Source organism: Sinohyriopsis cumingii, chromosome 9 (assembly GCF_028554795.1).
Source record: "Sinohyriopsis cumingii isolate HCF-2022 chromosome 9, ASM2855479v2, whole genome shotgun sequence".
In the NCBI taxonomy this organism is placed as follows: Eukaryota; Metazoa; Mollusca; class Bivalvia; order Unionida; family Unionidae; genus Sinohyriopsis; species Sinohyriopsis cumingii.
Window position 1 is genome coordinate 111,547,540 of NC_142969.1, and position 22,698 is coordinate 111,570,237.

A 22,698-nucleotide genomic window follows, 5' to 3' on the forward strand; every position below is an offset into this window, starting at 1 on the left:
TTTCATCAAGGTCTTAAAATCTTTCAGAGTGGGTAGAGCTGTTTCGTCTAAAGCTTTCTGGTGAAAGAGTTGCAATCGTTGCAAGAGTTGACCGTACTTTTGCGATTTTTCTGTTTCGGACAAATCTTGGCGATCCATCAAGGACTGCAATTCGTGTTGTAACTGGGACATTTCGCTCAAATTGGGATTGGGAGGTAAATGCGGGGTGCGTTGTTCTTGCCACCGATGGTATTCCATCCATCGTTTGTAAGGCACTAAAGCTAGTTTTCGTCCTTCCATGGGGTTGTCAGGGATGAATTCTGAGATCTTGGGACTTCCGAAGGCCTTTTTATCTTGCTCCCATCAGTCCTCCCAACATGGTTCCCAAGACTCCTTTTAGTATGGGGCCTAACAAGAGAGGTAAAATGCCTCCACGTTGGACCAACATCTTCTTTTTTTGACGAATGGGAATTTTCTTTTGAACCATTTTCCGAAGAACGTGACGATGTTTGCCTAAGCATTGTTTCTGGTGTTTGGACAAAGGGATCGTGCCTTTCAAAACGTTCAAACAACATTCGCACACGGTATCGATGACCTCTTTGGAGGCCGTTTGAATGAGTTTTTTTCGTAGGGGTGGAGAAGCTTTGGACAGGACAGATAACAGGTCCCCATGTTTGGCTAAACGTGGTGGCAGTCCTTTCCTTTTTTTTCCTTGGGGTTTTCTGGAGGGTGACATTTTTTGCTTGTGGGTTCCGGGACATTCACCGAACAGACACTAACGTCGATGACTTAACGCACACCCTTTTATCTTTTTTTTCTGGGACTATCGCTTTGTCATAAAGGTGACAATGTTTTTCCGAAAATCGCCAAGGAATCCTCCCCTTTGTTGACGCCTCTTTTTCTTGGAACGACTGTGTCTTTTTTTAGGGTAACGTCGATGCTTGGCTAAGCGCTTTGTCGGATGACGCGTCTGCCTTTGTCTCTTTCTTTTGTGGCTTCTTGGAGGTGACATCTTTTACAAGTTCACTGATACCCCCGACTTGGTCACAGGTCTTTTTATACTGGAACTCGTCGCCACTGATTGTCTTTACGTTTTATCAGTTTGAGGACAGGCATGACACGTCGTGCAGGGGTACGTAACGGACTAAATCGAGCCAGTTCTTGCTTGGACAAATCCAGTAAACTTTGTAACATGCCCGATCTTTCATGGACTTTGATTTTGGGAGAAGGTACTTTGTGAGCAGCAGCCACTGCCGCTAAATTGGAAGGTCCTGCCACTGGGGAAGTTCTTTTGGGGGTCATCAACGGAGAAGTTCTTGGTGTGATCAACGTCTCCAAGTACTCTTCAGTTCCTGGTGACATCAACGGAGAAGTGGACAAACGTGAGGCTGCCGGAGACGCAGTCACCGCTGTGGCAGGTCGTGGCTTGCGAGTGTAAGGTTGCGTCCTGGCCGAAGTGCCTCTCTTGCGACTAGTTTTCTTCTTCTGTGGACTTTTCTTTTTCTGGGGACTTTTTCTCTGTTTCTTTTTCTGGGGGCTTCTTTTCTTTTTCCGGGGTGATGGTGGTGGTGTCTGGTAAGAGGAGGGTCCTGCCACTGGAGAAGTTATTCTTCTTGGGGACCTGGTCTTTTTCTTTTTCTTCTTGGGGCTTCGTTGGACTTTTGTCTTGGGGATAACTTTGGGGGCATTAGGATCCCATCTTAAGAGTGAGCGAATGATGACCCCTCCTAGAGTACCGCTCCCTCCAGGTTTCAAAATGATTTGTTTTTTGGTTTGAGTGTCGATGCGGGGATCGGCCAGTTGGACCAAAGCGACTTTGTTTCGATCGAAAAAGCGTTTGGTTTGATGAGGAATCTGAATGATTCCTTGGAGTAATTGACGTGCCGTCACCGTGAACCATCGTAAGACTTCTTTGAGACTAGCTTCTAAGACACGGGCTCGTGTTTGTGGATCTTTTTCTCGGCTGATGCCATACAAGGCACGAATCAATTTGACGGGAAGATGCGACTGAAGGGACGTCATGTTCACACTGTGTGAGACAGACGAAAAAGGGTCTGAGGTTTTTATAGATTTTTTTCATGGGTGGAGTGAAATGAAGTCGAGGACGGAGACGTGTACAGGACAGGCCCTCCGTCTTGGCACCAGTGGTGAAACAAGTGGGTACGAAATCGCAAATCCTCGGGGGTCGTAGGTTTCAAATCGACGAGTAAATAGGCGTGTGGAGTTTGAGTGGCATCGTCGTACGCCTGAGTCAGCCAAGGCGTTCCTAACTGTTTGGCTAAGACTTGCACTTGCGATTTATCTCGAGGGCTTTTAAACAAGACCACGTAATGCGCATTGAGACTGATGGTGCGATGGGCTTTACTTTGTTGAAACAAATTTTGGGTGATGTAAACGACACTGGCATTACGGTGATGCCCTTTGCGCGTGAACCACAATTTAATTTCTTCTTCGTCTTCTCCTAACATGTCGTCGAAAATGACCAAATGGGTTAGACGGGAGTCAGAGACGATGCCATCGTCTTCTTTAGGAATGCCTTCCACAAACACGATGGAATCGCCTTGACTTTCTCGCAAGAGGTTGTACGCCGATTGCCACTCTTTGTAACACCACACGATCCGTTGAGGGGGCCGATCGATCAAATGATGTTTATGTTCGATCAAACGTTTGACGAATTCGGTTTTGCCTGAACCGCTAGGTCCAGCAATGAGCATGTTAAAGGGATGGCGAAGATACAAAGCCTCCCAACTGGCACGATCTAAGTGTTCGTCGATGACTTTGACAGTAGAGGAAGAGGGAGCAGAGACAGCAGAGGTAGCCATGGTATGAGAAATGTCACTTGTGACACGAAAAAACAAACAAGACAAGAGTTTATATACTTTTTCAGAACACGTTTATTGAATGTTTCAAATATGAACACGAAAGACAAAAATACATACAACCCAAATAGTGATGTACAGGAATATAAAACACAGCAAAGCGATCAAAGTGGAATATAAACAAGTGTCTGTACAACATGTTTTGGTTAACCAAGATGTCCTAGGGACAGTGTGTAATGTTCTTACAGTCTCTACATGAGGTATTGTCACACAAGTGTCCTCCCGGAATGACCTTTCAGGCATGTCCATGACAGTCCTGTCCTGAAGCGAGTGGTTGTTCTCGGTGACGGGTTCTTCTGGCACCGTCACTAACACGGGTTGAAAAGTAACTTTTTTCCTTGAACAACTCTTGTGCATACTGGGCCACTTCTTGGGTCCAAGCCTCAAAACCCCCCTTTTTCCAATCACGAACATCTGTCCAATGGGGATGTAAGTCACAAGCTACACACACATCGTCATACACGTCTTGGGTAGCTAAAAGTTGACGAATCTTTTTTTCCTGTTGAGGTCGAGAAGTATCCAGATGAAAACGCAAGGCTTTGAGCAAAAGGAGTTTTTCGTGACCATTTAAGGCCATGGAGGTGGTAAGTACTGATCGTAAAGAGTCCACAAGGAATCGGCTGGTAAACGAAATCCCAGAAAACAAGTCACTAAGACACACACCACTTGTCGTCCCAAATTGAATGGATATAGTTCTTGTAATAATTGATGGTAATGATCCACGGTTTGAATATGGTCATTGAGTTCCTTCCACGGAATCTGTTGAATGATATGTGACATAATCCGTGGCATGGCAACTTGATTTTATAGTGTCTTTGTTTCGGAAGCAATAAAGGTAATTTCTAACCAAACACGTTCGTTCTCCAGTAGGGAATTTAAATGTTACATACTGTAACTGAAACGCCAGAGTTTGTCTAGACGTTTCGTCTTTTTCTAAGCAGATTCCATGTAACAAATGTTGGTAATCCTTTAACTCGTCTTCCTCAATACGTTGCAGTAAGTGAATCTCCAAGTAACCAAAATTACGAACGTCTAGCCCATCATCATCATTCATATACTGAAAGTATTCAACAAGGTCTGACCAGTGAAAAAATTTCTGACGAATCAGTCCTCTTATACCATTCAGGTACCAGTGGTTAAAGATCTGGTGACGTAACGGATGCAATTGTTCTTTACGTTTCACTTGTATTTTCACCAACTCTCGATAAATCCTTTCTCTCAACTCCTCAGGCAAGCCCAAAATGTACTCTTGTAAAGTATCCATAAGTATATACACTGTTTTTGGAATCGCTGGGTGGTAGCCAATAGCCTCGTTTAACTTTGTGCCTAATGTAATATCCACTCATAATCAGTCTTCTTGTACTTTGGAACAGAGCATAATTTAAAAACGGATGAATCACTTTGAGTTTGCGTTTCACTTGTATTTTGATCAGTTCTCGGTAAATGCGTTCTCTCAACTCCACAGGCAAAGCACGAATGTTCTCTAGCAAAGTATCCATGAATAGGTCATACTAAATCCTCTTTGGTCTGACACAAGAAAGGTACTCTTTGCACAAACATGGTTTCACTTCAGTGTCGAATTTAAATCGTTGAGTCACTAATCTACACATTACAATTCGTTCAGAAGTTTCCTCTTTCACCAAGTTGACATTGTGTTCAAGATGTTGGTAATTCGTTAACTCTTCCTCTGGAATTCGATGCAGTACGTTTACAATGATGTAACTACAATCGTCCATACCAAACCAATCCTTTTTAAAACTAGAGGATCGTTGATCAATGTCTGTCCGATGGAACACTTTCAATTGAATCAATCCTTGTATAGCCTTCAGGTACCAGTGGTTCAAACACCGGTGACGTAACGGATGCAATTGTTCTTTACGTTTCACTTGTATTTTGACCAGCTCTCGGTAAATGCGTTCTCTCAACTCCACAGGCAAAGCACGAATGTTCTCTTGTAAAGTATCCATGAACAAATTATTATGGTAAGAAGTTACTTCAATGTCTCGGTCCCACTAAGGGTAAGTAATGACAATTCGGTGACCATCGAGCATGTTCAACGTAGGCCGAATCTTGCGGTTCCCAGTGGTGAAGTGACACACCGCAACTGAAGCACTTGACTTTATCTCCTTCGCCCAAGTAGAAAAATCCGGCTCTGGCTAATTCTTCGGGGGTCGGTCCTCCCAGATACTTTGGCCATTTTCCTTTGAACGATTGAAGACGATTTTCAAAGTCGCAGTATTCCGACAAACGCACAGGAAACGAATATTCGTCTTTCACAGGTTCGTTTCGATGAGGGTTGGGTGACATGAACAGGAGTTTGCTCAGGGCTGGATGACATCCGTAGGGGGGTAGACGTGAAGGTGAACATTCCCCTTTAAAACGAAACCCAGTAAAATGTCCAAGAGGACGAGCAGCATCGCTTTCGCACCCCACAGGTTTGACACGCACAGCATCACTTTCCATGATAGGGGTAGGGGCACTAAAGTTCCCATAATGCTTTACGGCATCGCTCAGGTCACAACGTACAGCATCGGTCCCATCGCAAGGCTCACAATCGCACTCGTCTGCAAACTCCGTTACGCAATTACAATGGTAACCACATGGACAATCGCAGTTTCCTTCCGGACATTTTCCGTCGCAATGCATGGGTCTTATCCATCCAGTATTAGTCGCACTAGAGAAAGATACAGCTTTTTTACAATCCCCAAACTGGAACGATGTCTTTTTCAAAGTATTCATCTTGTTCGCTCGGTCTTGGTAGTCACAATGAACTATCGATCTTGACCATAGCCCCCTTTTTATACTAGTCTCAATGCAGTCTCCAACTTGTACATCTTTCCTTTTTTACGTTTTTTATGTCTTGTTTCGGAAGGTACCGTCTCTAAGGTACCGTCAACATTGTACCGTAGTGTAATGAGTGGAAAGGCCATAGAAAGGTAAGGGCAGTGCGGAGACCATCGAGTATGTTCCAGAATAGCTGAATCTTTATAGATACATAGATCCATTCGTAACTTCAGTCCGCAAGCGAAACACTGTACCTCGTATCCCAATCCTGACTCAGGTCCCAAGTAGACAAATCCTGTTCTAGCTAAAACATGCGAAGAAGGTAATCCTTCCCTATCCGTAGGCCATTTCTGAAACGTGTCCAATCGACGGGCACAATCACAATAGTCAGGTAAGAAGACTGGAAAATGGTAGGGTTTGAACTTGGAGTTCTCATCGGGTTTCTCACTCGATTCTTGCTGTGGCGAAGTCATCTTTCTGGTGGGTGGCTATCCTCTTACAACCAATGTTTTATACCAACGTGTCCATACGGTAAGGTGAAATGATTGGGAAGTCGAACTCGCTTCTGGTACACGATTTGATAGACTTTTTCCAGGGGTCGACTGACGATGTGGTGAGTGGGTAAACGTACAATCTTGTTCGGCTGGTAGGTGGTCACTTTAAAGTTTCCATCCTCTCCCGATTGCAAGGCTTCTTTCAATACCCCAAAGTTGACCACTCGACTGGTACGATAATTCAGAGTCAGTCCTTTCACTTTGCACGTCGTGTGCACTTCTCCTTGTTTGTCCCGGTATTCGTAGCCGTAATTTTTGGGACCGCCACTGACGAAACTTAGAATCTTGTCGTCGGGATGCTCGTCTGTCCAGGCTCCTAAACGGTCTCCTTCGATGTTAGGGTGATGTTGAATCGGGTGATGGATGTAAATGCAACTGTCCGTGTCAAAGTACAGGACGCGTTCTTCTAACAGTTCTAAAGCTTCGTACAATTTTAAGCGAGCATGAGCTGTCACGTAAGCCGCAATGATGACATTTCCAAAAGGGTCGTCTTGTACAAAGTCCAGATCTTCTTCGTAATTGACCAAGATTAAATTCTCTCGAACGACGTCCACGTGTTTCATGTATTTGGTTTTGTCGTGAATCATCTGGAAGTAGCGGGAAGGTTCTGTCAAATATTCCGTCTTGGGTAAACACGGTCGTTGTGCCATTTTACCCCACAAGCAATTTAACATCACTTTGGCAAACGATCGCCTGCCTTCGTTTTTCTCGATGTGGTCTAAAGTGATGCCTTCTTGTTCCCGGTATTTCTCTTTGAATTTTATTTGGTCTTCGGGAGTGTGACACCAGGAAGGATAGCCGCTGGCTTCTTGCTTCAGTTTCAAAAAGGCATCCACGTAGTCGGCGAAAATGCCTTTCTGAGTAGGGTCACCTTTGCAGTACTGTTGTGTCTTGGGAAAGTGGCAAATTTCGTACACTTCTAACAGTTGGTATCCCATGTCCAGAGCTTTGAACAATTCTACGCTGACCCAAGTTCCCGTCAAGGCCCGTTCTTCCTGACTGTGCTGACAAGGTTGGTCTTGGTTGCACGTTTCGGCACAAGTACGGCACAAGGGAAACATCAGTTTGCCTTGACAATGGTGAGGTAAGACGGGGTGGTATAGGTTCGTGGGAGGCAAAACTTTGCACTTGATCAAGCCTTCGTATTGTCGAATGTTGACCAGGTCGATGTGTTCCGTCAGCAATTGCGGGTGCCCTACAGGAAAGCGACAATATTTGCACACGTAGGGATACAGCGAACACACGTCCAAGTATTTGATTTCTTCTCCTTTCTCTTCGTCGGCTTGGTACAGCAAACAGGCGGCATTGGTCCTTCCTCCGTACAAACTATCCCTTGGGTTCAGCGGGTCCATGAACTGGTAACTTTCCACGAGGCGTTTAAACTCGGGATCGGTTTTCATACGGTGATCGTACTCGTGTTCCCACATTTCCACCACTTGGTATCCTTCCTGTTCTAACTTTAGGCGTCGCTGACAAGTGTCCTGGTACAAGTCTTCCATGGTTCGTTGCAAAAACTGATTTTTAGTGCCACGGTCAGGGTAACAAACGGGACATCCGTGAAATAAGCAACCGTTAAACTCGTACACGATCTTGGGGTTTTCTAAGTCCCAGCCATCGACCGAATACGTTCCGATGGTCTTTTCGCCCCCTCCGTTGCGGGCATGCTGAATCCACTTGTCTTCCTTGTCGCACAAGTAATGTAACCAACGTAGGGCTTTGACCGAGTATTGACGTTTGACAAAGTGGGTCGTTTGAGGGCTGATGACAGCCACGGTGTTTTCAGGCATGAATCGTTGTCGATACACTAGGGAACACGCTTTGGCAATGGTGCAAGCTTCTTTCAAAGGATCCACCCCTCCGTGTTCCATGAACAGTTCTCGAAATTTTCCACAGCAACGCCGTAAAATGTCCACGTCGGAACGACAATACTTTAGCATTTCTTCCTGAAAGTCGAAAGGGTCCGAAACGTGAGCCTGGTACCAAGCGTAGAAAGCTTCTCGTTGTTCGGTACGCATGTTGTCGGGGTCGTAATAGTGAGCCTCAGGTAAATGGGGTAGAACGGTGTGTTGATTGGCTTCCGTATTGAAAAAGTGTGGAAAGTACCCTTTAGCCATTTCTGTCATTCCAAACGTTTTAGGCATTCGACTCAAAGGCATGGCCAAATAGCTCATCGAATCTTTAAACTGCACTTGTCCCACTTGCATGAAAATGATTTTGGCTCCGTTCAAAGTCACTTTAGGACGCTCGGTGCCTTGTTCCGTATAGTACCTCAAAAGAAACTGTCCATCGTATCCGGAAAAATTGTGAGCCATCACCGTGGCATGACGATGACAATCTCCGTAACGTTCGATGTCCTCTTGGCACCACGTCTTGTCGACGGGGTCTAAGACCCATTGGGCAAAATCGGCTAACGTGTTCGGTCCCCGAAAGATTTTTTCACGTCCTCCGGGTATCTTGCTGCAGTGAGGGCAATGACTGAAGATAGGTTCTTGAATGCACTTCTCGCACGCTCGATGAGCCACGCAAAAATTAGGAATGTGAATGCCGGTCTCTTGCATGCATTCGAAATCGAAAAAGATGAAATTGCCTTTCTTCTTGTGACCGTCCTCTTTCTCTGGTGAGGGTTGGTATTTTTGCACGTAACATTGGTGTTCCAAGTCCACGATGTGGTGACAAATGTGACATTTTTTCTTTCCTGAACATACGTGTGCCTTGGTATTATTGGTACGTATGACTTGTTCACACGTAGGGCACAATCTCAGCAGTTGACAAGCGCATTTCTTCTGTGAACCTTGCGTCTTCAAATGTTGTTGGTAACAGGTAGGGCTGACAAACGTGCGCAGACAAGTGGAACAAGGCACTGGTTCTTCGCTCAGACAGGGTGAAGAGGCCAAACATCCTGTGCATTTCGATCCACAATGTTTGTGTTGCTCTCGATTGTTATAACCATGGTCACATTTCTCACAATAATAAACATATCCCAGGAATCCAGTGATACTGGTAATGGTATCGAAATGGTCATCGTGATGATAAAGGTGAATGTATTTTCCGTCCTTAAAGTCTTGGCCTCGAAACAACAGAGGTCCGCGCACTTCTTGAGGGTGCACTTTCAAGGTGTAGCGTGGAGCTAGGGCATCTTGCAATTTTTGCATCTCAGGAATGCCACAGGGTGTGTCTTTGGGCAGTCCGGCTTGTTGTAACAGGAGTTCTGCTTCGTTTCGTTGTTTGGCTCGGTCGGAACGTTGAATAGTGTTCCAGGTTCTTTTCCATTCTACCGTGTCGTTCTTGTTGGCATAGGTTCGTCCCACCACGATGGCACGGGCTAAACACATCTGGTCATGAGGGTTGTTAATTCGGACGAGACTCGTTTTGGTGTTGCGAAGGTCGTCCACCAATAACATCTTTTTGCGTCCAGTCCCTTGAGGAGGAGAGACGTGGGTCATGTCCAGTGTGGCTTTACCATCGGTGATGTCAAACTGATCATTAGATTGTTGTACGTGTTGAATCTTGTCCATGACTTTGGAAGCAGTTAATTCTGCAGGGGTGCTAAACTCGATCCAAACAGGGGATTTCAAACCGTCGTGTTGTATGGAAAGTCTCAAGCGATCGTCTTCTTTGGGTTGACATTGTCGCTTGAGTGCAGTGAGCAAAGAATCCCACACCTCAGTGATGAACCCTTCTGCTTTCTCTAACGGCACTTCAGCCTTGAAATCTTTAAACTTCACCGTGTATTTGTAAGCCGTGGTTCTAAATTTTCTAGAGGAGCGCTTTTCCGTCTCTCGAATGGAATAGTACTTTTCAGGGTTAACTAAGGGTGATGAACTTGGTTCAGAGGGTTCGGATTCTGGTTCACTCATGTCCTCTTCAAAATCACTGGCATGAATTTGTGCCAAGATCTCAGCCCTGGTACGAGGCGATAGATCACGTTTCTGCCTCTTACTTTTTTCTTCTTTCTTCTCGAATGAATGGGATCGTTTCATCTTGAAAGCAAAAAGTCAAATGACTCAAGTTCAAACACCATAAACTACTTTATAGTCATAGCAGACCAGCGTATATAAAAGGGTGTGTGTCTTGTCCTTTCACTATTCATTTCACTCTCGAGCCGAGCACAACGATGGAAGAGACTGACCAGATGGAACGTTTCGTCAGAGCTTTGCGAGGGGTCATTAGAAAATTCTCTTCAGACCAGCCTACGGACTACTCTCCTTCCTTTAGAGATAAAAGTCAAGATACTTGCTATATCTGTCAGAAGAAAGGGCATTGGTCTTCAGAGTGTCCAGACCGTCAAAAAAGAAAAAAAAACAGGGGATAAAAAAGACAAAAGTCAAGATACCTGTTATTATTGTAAAGAAAAAGGACATTGGTCTCCAGATTGCCCCAAAAAGAAACAAGAGGAGTCAGAAGAAGAGAGGAATTCTTCAGAAGAAGAGAGGGATTCTTCAGAGGAAGAGAGGGATTCTTCTGAGGAAGAAAGAAGACAGGTGAAGAAAAAGAAACAGGAGAAAAAAAGAAGAAGGGAAGAAAGCGAGGAGGAAGAAGAGGAAAAGAGTGTGACGGTGAAGAAATTCAAAAAACAGAGAGACTAAACAAGGAGAAAAGAAGAAATTAATGAACTTTTTATTAAAGTGTTGAGTTATAAATTGTGAATTGGATTGTAAAAAATGGAGAAAAGAATAAATGAATGATATAAGGTAAGTGTCTTTGAGTTGTGATTTTAAAATAAGAAGCTACACTCACGCACTCATACACAGACACGTATTAAAAGGGTAACATGGGTGAGTTTTTTTTGAGTTATTGGCAAATTGAAATTGTATTTCTTTTCGAGAAATGTGGGTGGCCCTGAAAAGGGCCTTTTTATTCATGGTGTAGGGGTGAGTTTAAGCAATCAATTTTAACTGCCTTAAGCCTTTGCCACGGCCAAGGCCTACTTCTGGACTGCGTAATGTTGATGATGATAATGATTGGGTTGAAATCACTAAGGGTGGTACGGTAGGCTTAGTCACAGGGTTAACGTGTTTGGCTCGGGAAGGTCGTATTCTCTTCGGTCGTGATAAAGAAGTCTGATACATTTGTTTCAGACTTCTTAACTCCGCTAAAATGTCCAACAGTACCGTGACCGTTTGATTTTCACCCTCTTGTTTCTTTGCTGCTACTTCTTCTTGCTGTTGTTGCTGTTGTTTTTTTCTTACCTCTTCTTCTTGTTGCTGTTGCTGTAGGAGAAAAGTCTGTTCCGCTTCCTTTTGTCGTTGTATAAATTTCTCCAATTCTTCTTTCTGTCTCTGTCTAAAATTCTCCACTTGCGGTAATGAAGAAAGTAACGAAGGTTCCGGAACAAATTCTTGCGAGGAGAGAAAATCCACAAAATCCCAATTCACCTCTTCTGAAAGTAAGTCCGGGTTCCCTTGGGCAGTCTCCCCTGCTGGTGCACCCCACTGGATCGTTTTCTGAGTTTCCGTCATGTTGAATCACTGTCGCATAGATTGACTGCACACAAGCGCTAGCGAATCTATATTGACTACGTGACGTCACAGACTGCTCTCTTCGGATTGGATGCGAGCTGACTGAATTCTGTAACGCGTGTTCGGATTGGTAAATGAACTCAATCCGTTTCAATCCTTCCTCCGCCTATAAATAAGCGCCGTTCAATGCATTGATTCACCTGTTCTCGTCGCTTCAAGATGTGGACTACAGTTGAGTCATCCACCCTTGTGTCTTCCATGATGTTTCGGACAGACTTGCTCATGTATGTCCGATCGAAGTGGACCGTTGTCCACAGGACAAACACCAGCCTGTGGATACGTAGGATCTACGTCGAAAGACAAGGATGCCTGAAAAGAGTGCTGATGTACGGACCAACAGTAAGACGCAGCCTAAGGACAAGAAGAAGACCAATGCGGTGCCATTTATGTTAATGAATACATTAACATAAAACCCAAAGGCCCTTTTCAGGGCCAGCCATATTTCTCGAAAAGAGATAGCCTTTCCATTGCCTACCCCTTTTTTAAAAAAAATTTTTTAAAAATTTAAAAAAAATCCCATGTTAAATTCCCCTTGTACGTAGAGTGACCCACGATTTATTCCCATGTTAAATTCCCCTTGTACGTAGATTGACCCACGATTTTTCGCCATGTTAAATTTCCATTGTACGTAGATTGACCCAGGGGTCCCTGTAATGCTAATTCCCATTGTACGTAGGGTGCCCCCCTTCACTACTCACATTACTTATAATTAGCAGAAAACTAAACGTAGATAAAAACTTAACGATCCTCTCAAAACTTCCTTGAGGCAAATACATGACAGTAACAAAGAAATGTATACGATATATGTTATTAGCCCAAATCAGATTAAAATCAAAATATATAGATACTACTTATCTATTCTGGACTTCTCATAGGATACTACTTGTCTATTCTGGACTTCTAATAGGATAATACTTGTCTATTCTGGACTTCTCATATGATACTACTTGTCTGTTCTGGACTTCTCATAGGATACTACTTGTCTATTCTGGACGTCTCATAGGATAATACTTGTCTATTCTGGACTTCTCATAGGATACTACTTGTCTATTCTGGACGTCTCATAGGATATTACTTGTCTATTCTGGACTTCTCTTAGGATATTACTTGTCTATTCTGGACTTCTCATAGGATACTGCTTGCCTTTTCTGGACTTCTCATAGGATACTACTTGTCTAGTCTGGACTTCTCATAGGATACTACTTGTCTATTCTGGACTTCTCATAGGATACTACTTGTCTATTCTGGACTTCTCATATGATACTACTTGTCTGTTCTGGACTTCTCATAGGATACTACTTGTCTATTCTGGACTTCTCAAAGGATACTACTTGCCTATTATGGACGTCTCATAGGATATTACTTGTCTATTCTGGACTCTCATAGGATACTACTTGTCTATTCTGGACTTCTCATAGGATACTACTTGTCTATTCTGGACTTCTCATAGGATACTACTTGTCTATTCTGGACTTCTCTTAGGATACTGCTTGTCTATTCTTGACGTCTCTTAGGATACTACTTGTCTATTCTGGACTTCTCATGGGATATTACTTGTCTATTCTGGACTTCTCATAGGAAAAACTTTCTCTTAAAGTGTTGTTTTGTGGTATATTATGTTTTGGACGAAAGCGATGGCTGTATTTGGCACCAGACCAAACTGTAAGAAGACAGTTCTAATGGAGCAGGCAAATGAAGATTTTGAAGATGACATGACGTTAGGCGGCGAAATATGTCGTTGGTGCCTTGCTTTATTACATACACATTTAATCTTAAAGGGTGTTCGATTCGTATGTTCATTCTGTAATTCCGTATCACACAACTAAAATTCCACACACGCAACCTGGAACTACTTTTGCAACTTAAAATATTCAATAGTGGTCCACTTACACAGTTTCTGGAATGATTTATTGATATACATACTAGACTATTAAAAGATGTCAACACATGTTTGTAATTTTAAGAGATTCAGTCATAAATGTCAATGAAAATGTCACCTTCCGTCGCCGCTGGGGAGAACATTGTGTAGCGACGAGGTGTGTATGGGTATTTTCAAGGTAACTACCGACACGAAATTAGATTTATCTGAGGTTTACAACAATATTTTGTACAAGATGTGACAACACTATTTTGTACAAGATGTGACAACACTATTTGGTACAAGATGTGACAGCACTATTTGGTACAAGATGTGACAACACTATTTGGTACAAGATGTGACAACACTATTTTGTACAAGATGGTTGACAATGAGTTCTCAAATGAAGATGTGAAAGGTGACAGCAAACATGACAGAGAGGGACAGTGAATAAGTACTTTGCCGATAAAATCTTGTTTTGAAATAAATCCTGCAAATTATGAAACATGCTTATTGAATCGAGTCAATATTCAAGGCATGGTTAGAAATGCCCCAACGGATATTAATGAAACCGGATAGTTTGTATAATAAACCAGATACTCTTCATGCTTACACACAACTGTACAAAAGTCAGATTATTCAGGGACAGTAACTCCGGCTACAACATTTGATCTTCAAATGTGTTTCATGATTGCCCCTAAGTGCCCAATTCTACATACAACGACCTTGACCAAAAAAGGTACAAGAAAACGGAGTATAAAAACTTTCGAATCGTTCACCCGTTGATATCTTTCCCAGCTAGAGCGCACAAACTGAAGCTGAACAGTGACGGGGGCTGTTACGACCTACAGCATATCTGGGACATTCTGTTAACATCGCTCACTATTTCGTCGAGTGATGTTTACAGTCAGTAGAGATTAAATTAGTCTGCTATGTGTTGTGATGTGATTTGGATTTTTAACGTAGTTTTAACAATTTTTTCAGTCATATCGCTACGATGTCTGCAATGTGGCAGTTTATAGTGATGTCTAGCACTGGGGCATCATGCCGCAGACATGTAGCATCATGTCCACCCAGTCACATTATCCTACACCAGGCCGACCAGTCCTAACACTAACCTCTTGATGCTGAGCGCCAAGCGAGGCAGCTGTTAGTACCAATTTGTTTAAGTCTTTGGTATGACTCGGCCGGGGATCGAACCCACGACCTCCCGCATCCGAGGCGGACGCTCTAACCACTAGGCCACCGGAGCGGTAGTCTGCTGATAAAGACCTCAGTGTGAGGATGAAAACTTCAGGTTAGTTTTCTCTATACTGTGTGATTGAAAAGTTAAAACGTTGTCAAATATGAATAATAATACTACACAATTAAGTTTTCACCCAAGTATGTCGTCACATCCCTACGTCGTATCAAGCTCGTTCTTTTCGCCTACTCAGAACAAAACAAACATGTAGATTTGTTTGTTTTTTACATAGTCTGTAGACTTTACCAAAAGTATGAGTAGTTTAATATTTTTGATATTACATCATGTTAACATATCACTTTATGTGATTCTGATTGGTCCAAACAAACCCATGAAATTCTTGAGCACTATTATCTTGACTGATTGGCTGCGATCGTAAGAAAATTTTCATAACTGTGTCTGGACCTTTTTGTTTTTACTGTTACTATCAACATTTTGAGGTCCATTTTCCGAACTGATTTCCGAAACGGAATAGGAAAAATTAGCCATGTCTAGCTGAATGTGGACAATTTATACCGCATGGGCTCGTTACGTCATAATGCTTTAAAAATGGAGTGAAAAACAAGACAAGAACAACAAATAAAAAGTTAAGGATTTTGGTCATATGATAGTGGGTATGATGGGAGAAGTAAACGGTATACCTGCAATATGGAATCCACCCTATATACAAGCGTGGGTATTGAAATGTTAACTTAGAGACGTAAATAAACTCAACTCTGTTCACAGAAATGTTTTTTGTTGACATAAACCAGTCTCCCAGCTGAAAGAACTGTATCCAAACACACATTTTTACTCGTTAATTAGCTCAAACAAGCGAATGATTTTTTGTGTTGCTATTTCGACTCCAAACGAAACTTGGTTATGTGTACTGTATTTTGAACTTCAAATCAAATAATGCAAATATCCGTTCACAAATAAATTGCAGTAAATCTGGAACTTCTGAACCCAGTAATGATTCCCTCATCAGATTATCTCTACAATGGCAGGTTCAGTCGAAAAAATGACACTTTAGTGTAAACGTGGATCGTCTACTCTGACCGGTATTAAATAAATTTACATCAGACGCATTGGACATTATGTGTTAAATAACAATTTTTGTCATTCTGATATGTTTTATTTATTCCAAAGGACATTTGCTCTTTGATTTATAATTTGTGAATAAATCTACTTTTAAATGTTAATCATTTGAACTGCGTTTAGGACTATTTTTTACACGCAATAAATTAACGTTATAGAGTCTCAGGCAGAATAAATAAAATTATTCCTTCTTCTTTCTCTCAAAATATTTCCATAAAAATAAAAACTATGTGATAACAAAATCTAAAATGAGTAACGATTTAATGCTAATTTTATGAAACTCTTTCAATAATATCTAGCTTTTGCACACCAAGGGTCGTTAGACATTATTCAACTCGTTAGATAATTTCAAGATCAAATCATTACACATTTGATATTCTCTATATAGTCCCCGCTGAAATGTGTGTAATTTATCCATGTAATTTATAGTACCCTGGAGTCAAAGGAAATGTATCCTGCCTGTCACAACCCCGCTACGGTATTATAAATAATACTACAGAAGGTGTGCATAAAATGTAATGACTCCTAGCCCCCCGGTCAGTACTGCTGACTTTCTAGATGCATAGAACAACGCACGGCTGAATAGCTAACAACTTTATCAAATATGAACGTCCAATTCATATAATTTCAAGGACATAAATCTTCAATTTCAATTTCAAAAACAATTCAAACGCCAAGCTTCTGTTCAATACTATTTTGACACAATAATGGCCTGGTTAACCAAATGCCTCTTTACATTTATAATTCATCACATAAAAGTTAATGTCCTATTTTTTATGAGGAGAGTGTCTGTTCAATAAGTTGGCTTTGGTACTCATCTGCTAATGATTTCTCTTCTTAACTCCTTCTTTCCCTCCTTCCGTATTATTCTCTCAACTACTTCCCATTTATCACACGTCGTCACTGCATACACCCTGGAATCTCTCAGTGCCGACTCTCACGAGCACCTTGCGAATCTCAGTGCCGTCTCTCACGAGCACCTTGGGAATTTCGGTGCCGTCTCTTACTAGCAGCCTGAAAACTCTATTTAGAAGCTTGTTTAAAACAGTTCGAATTCCCTTCTTTTTACGAGTCAAACCTCGGAGTGGGTTTCGGCTAAAACTCCCTGTTCAACACAGGCTTTCCGCTCATCTTCCGATAATACGTCTCTACTCTTCTGGAGCTAACAGACCACTAAAGTCTCTCTGTGTACTTACAACTAATCATTACACATTTTCCCGCCTAAAACATAAGCTTATCGCACTGGAATATTTAGCTTCTTTCATTCCCAATTGGTTGACATGCCCATCGTTTGATTTCTTCCCGCCTGGGTCCAGGTTCATTCACACCTTCTTAGCGCACCAACGGGTATCCGGCCTGACTATGCCCCTTCAGCAATAGCCCTGCTCAATAAAGGATTAAATACCATTAAAGCCAGTTCGGAAATAAAGAATAAAGTAACTCGGAGGTAAGACTTCTGGCCCTGAAGCAACGATTTCCGCCAAATTCTGCCCTTATGTTTATTCGAATGTCCTTACCATAAAAACCATTCTTAAAACAACTGTAACTTAAGAACGTATCATGCGATGTACTAAAACTATAGCAACCTGAGGGGTGGGGGTGTACAAATTTTATATGCAAGCCGGGGAAATATGTAATATCGGCACAAATAAAAAAATTATATCGTAAAACATCTAATCAGTTATTCATAGCATGCGCATAAGGAAGCTAGTTATGTTTGGTTTAAAGAGACAACTCTGGTTTATTTATCTGTATATATTTACTGGAAATAACAACCTTGTCAACATAAATGCTTACCTAATGTCGATACTAACTGACCCATTCGTCATGCCAGTTCAACCCATCTGTCTGCCACACCTAATAGTTGACAAATAACATGTCAGTATTGTTTGCTGATCAGACTTTCTTGTCAGTACACATCTCAAACACTTTCACACTAACAGTAGTTTAGTTGATTCGCGCAGTAATTTCAAACATCATATCTAAAAATACGTAAGGAACGAACTGTGTCAAATTTTATAAAATCTATACCTTAAACTCCATCTTTTAAAGCACCATCATGCTTGAACATTTCATCAACACATTTTAACAAATATAATAAGGAATATGCTAAAGGATGTAGGAGGAATTAATTAAGATCGTCTTTTGTATGCCCAGTTTTATTACTTCAGGACAATCTAAATTTAGAATAAAAAATATCCATGTTGTACCAAAATGGTATGTTTGACCACCAATGTTGTATTTATCTAAGGACATACTGGTGTCAGTCATGGTGAGGGTAGTCAAAAGTCCTGGAACAAGCCTCAGACTCAACACCGGACGACAGCAGAGCCTCGTCTTGGCGTCTTTGACAGAGTCAACACAACTGACGTTCCAGAGGAGTTTGAGCCGGTAACAAACTGGAAAGGAGTAGTTATAAATAAGCCAGTACCTGGACAGGAAATGCACAATGATACCTTGAGATCAGGTAAGTGAATCCTGGAAAATGTTTTTTATACATTGGTTAGAAAAGTGTGCACTTGTATACTATATAAACTGTACAAATTTTATTTAATTTATGTTTAAAATTTGCCTGGAGTCAAATATAACCTGAAGTGCCAACCGTGAATTCATGTTTTATTTCATTGTTTTTTCAGGTCCTATCTGAGACTAATCGATGACAATTTTGGCCACAGTATTTGAGATGTATGGTCGTGCCGTCGTCCTTGAAAGTTATTAGATAATACCTACATGTCAATCAACCACACTATTAAGTACCCCGTACTGCATTACTTACAGTCAAAAAGACGATCGGAGTAAGGGTGAAGCGTGGATGGGCTGCAATATCTTAGAAACTAATAATTTGATTTTGTTTTTGGTCAAAATCAAATTATTAGTTTTCTAAGTTATCGGAATTTGTTTTCTTTCTGGAACTAAAAGTAAATTTAATAAATTTGTTATACTGTTGCAAATGTGATTGGATGGAGATCAGATGATTTTCTGTGTAATTAGTGTGAATGAGACAATTATTGCTCGGCTCTGCGAATTATCTATATTTGAAAGAGACTATCACTGCTATGCAAATTATCTGTACTTGAACGAGGCAATCACGGGTCTGCGAATTATCTGTATTTGAACGAGACAATCACTGCTTTGCAGATTATGTGTACTTGAACGAGACAATCAAGGCTCTGCGAATTATCTATTTTTGAACGAGACAAACACTGCTATGCAATACTTGAACAAGACAATCACGGGTCTGCGAATTATCTGTAATTGAACGAGACAGTCACTGCTGTGCAGATTATCTGTACTTGAACGAGACAATCACTGCTATGCGAATTATCTGTATTTGAGTGAGACAATCACTGCTGTGCATATTATCTGTACTTGAACGAGACAATCACTGCTATGCGAATTATCTGTATCTGAGTGAGACAATCACTGCTGTGCAAATTATCTGTACTCGAACGAGACAATCACGAATCTGCAAATTATCTGTACTTGAACGAGACAATCACGGTTCTGCGAATTGTCTGTATCTGAGTGAGACAATCACTGCTGTGCATATTATCTGTACTTGAACGAGACAATCACTGCTATGCGAATTATCTGTATTTGAACGAGACAAAGACTTTTCTGCATAAAACAAAGAAATTCATTGATACATTTTTCAGAACAAAAATCTAGCATCTACTAATATTGGAGCATTGATTTTTTTAGACTAAGATTGACTATATTTATAAAAATGTTGCTATGGTATTCTTTAAAGTTGAAACCCTGATTTGCTAACTTGGCATGCAAAATGTATGTATCCTAACGCAATTTCACGTGGAGCTAAATGGTGTTGCTACGCTAGTTACATTATACAAGTTGGATCCGAAAATATTTACCTCACGTCTTAGAATCCATACTTATTTCCCTTTAAAGTTATGACCAGGCATTCTAACCACGCTTTGTGCACGAGTTATATAGTTTTTGTAAAAGGTAGAGGCATTCTGAAGACGATGTTTTAAGGTTCAAAGTTTTATTACCGATTCTACTTCTGAGACACTTCAGACAGCAAGATGATATCACTTAATACATCTAAAGATGAATTCGCAAAGCCTCGAGACAGCAGGGCCCGTAGGCGAGAAAAGACTTCACTATTTTATTACACAGTACGGGTCCCGGATGTATGAAACTTCACCACTTAAGTATATTCCAAAATTATATTTACGCTGTGTAATGCTGAAACCGAATTGAATACGCGCTTTGAAAATCAAACTTTACTAAGTTCAACAATGGTGTTAAATATGAGTGATTATTTTTTCTTTTAAAAATTCGATACAGTTTACGGTATCAATGGAAACAATTTGTTGAATTTCACAGCGTACTCATATTTTTTTGTACTGGATGAATTTCGTGTGTAAATGTGCTTATCTGTCTACCCTAGCATCATTTATCATTGAGACATCGAATTCCATCATTTATCATTGAGACATCGAATTCCAACATTTATCATTGAGACAGCAAATTCCACCATTTATCACTGAGACATCGAATTCCATCATTTATCATCGAGACATCGAATTCCATCATTTATCATTGAGACATCGAATTCAATGCAAATTTATACAATGACATAGACATACATGTACTTATCTGACTACCCTAGCATCATTTATCACTGAGACATCGAATTCCGTCATTTATCATTGAGACATCGAATTCCATCATTTATCATTGCGGCATCGAATTCCATCATTTATCATTGAGACACTGAATTCCGTCATTTATCATTGGGACATCAAATTCCATGATTTATCACTGAGGCATCGAATTCCATCATTTATCACTGAGACGTCGAATTCCATCATTTATTATTGATACATCGAATTCCATCATTTATCACTAAGACATCGAATTCAATGCAAATTTATACAATGACATTGACATACATGTACTTATCTGACTACCCTAGCATCATTTATCACTGAGACATCGAATTCCGTCATTTATCATTGGGACATCGAATTCCATCATTTATCATTGAGACATCGAATTCCATCATTTATCACTGAGACATCGAATTCCATCATTTATCATTGCGGCATCGAATTCCATCATTTATCATTGAGACACTGAATTCCGTCATTTATCATTGGGACATCAAATTCCATGATTTATCATTGAGACATCGAATTCCATCATTTATCATTGAGACGTCGAATTCCATCATTTATTATTAATACATCGAATTCCATCATTTATCACTGAGACATCGAATTCCATCATTTATTATTGATACATCGAATTCCATCATTTATCACTAAGACATCGAATTCAATGCAAATTTATACAATGACATTGACATACATGTACTTATCTGACTACCCTAGCATCATTTATCACTGAGACATCGAATTCCGTCATTTATCATTGGGACATCGAATTCCATCATTTATCATTGAGACATCGAATTCCATCATTTATCACTGAGACATCGAATTCCATCATTTATCATTGCGGCATCGAATTCCATCATTTATCATTGAGACACTGAATTCCGTCATTTATCATTGGGACATCAAATTCCATGATTTATCATTGAGACATCAAATCCCATCATTTATCATTTAGACATCGAATTGCATCATTTATTATTAATACATCGAATTCCATCATTTATCACTGAGACATCGAATTCCATCATTTATCATTGAGACTTCGAATTCCATCATTTATCATCGAGACATCGAATTCAAGGCAAATTTATATAATGACATAGACATTTGCTAAGGACTATGGCAAGCACAATATCTACAATTTTAAAATAATACTTCCATCAAATTCATAGCCATGTAATGTTTTGTAAATGCAACGTTTTTAATTGGTGTTTATTTTTGACTCTGTCTCGCAATTGGGCTTTTGTCTTTGACCTAGACTCAGTGAAAATTGAAAGCTCTTAGGATAGTTAAAAAAATCAACTAATTGTTGCACTGTTCGCTGTCATGTTTTATTACAGTCTCTTTTATATGCGATTCCTTGCTATATCCTGTGCACTTGGATGGACTATTATTCGCCATATGACTCATATGATTTGTATTCTTATATGAGTGTGTATGTCTGTCTGTACGTATGTCTGTTTGTGTGTCTGTTAAAGTTTTTAAAATACGTTATCGATAATTTTTGATAAGCTGAAGACTCAGAGATATCTCGCACACCTAAAAAGTTCTTTTTGTACCTATTTTAAATTTCTTATCTTATCGAATAAATTAAATCTAAGAGTTCTCATAAACTTATTTTTTTTATTGTTATAAAATATGCAATGTCTATGAAAAACACTGCTGGTAGAGATTTTGTTTAATTATATAGTATTTGTATTTTAAAAAATCTAAATTTGAATCTACTTGTTTAAATTTATATTTTATGCTATTTAAAATTTTTATTTATGATTTTAATTATTAAGTAACATTTCAGATAATTGTTCATGCTATATTTTATGAAATTTTTAAGCTTTCTTAGGAAATATTTTAAGATATCTGAGAAAAATTGTATTTTAAAACATACTTTATTTCTAAACTTTACGTAGCAAAACAATATATTAAGCAAGAACGTACAGTTATATATCTACAGAACGTTTAAGGTGTCCTATAAGATTTGTAACATATTTGACGTAACTTATAAGAAATTAAAAAGGAATGTGGCAAACGAATGAACTGTTTGATGAGATCGTACAAAGTTTATAACATTTCATGAAATCTAACTTATAAAATTAGATGAGATATCAAATATCAGATTCAAATGGTAACTTATATATAATACAACTATCAATAAATGAATC

At 40.3% G+C, this 22,698-nt stretch overlaps 1 protein-coding gene across 1 annotated transcript in view; it reads left to right on the forward strand.

Annotated features, from left to right (window-relative positions):
- The window catches only part of LOC149792482 (uncharacterized), a 40,554-nt gene that overhangs the window by 16,751 nt on the left and 1,105 nt on the right, over nt 1–22,698 (forward strand). Inside the window, exon 4 of the mRNA XM_089971073.1 lies at nt 18,145–18,360. Coding sequence (XP_089827199.1) covers nt 18,145–18,360 — 216 coding nt within the window. The remainder of the gene's footprint in view (nt 1–18,144; nt 18,361–22,698) is intronic.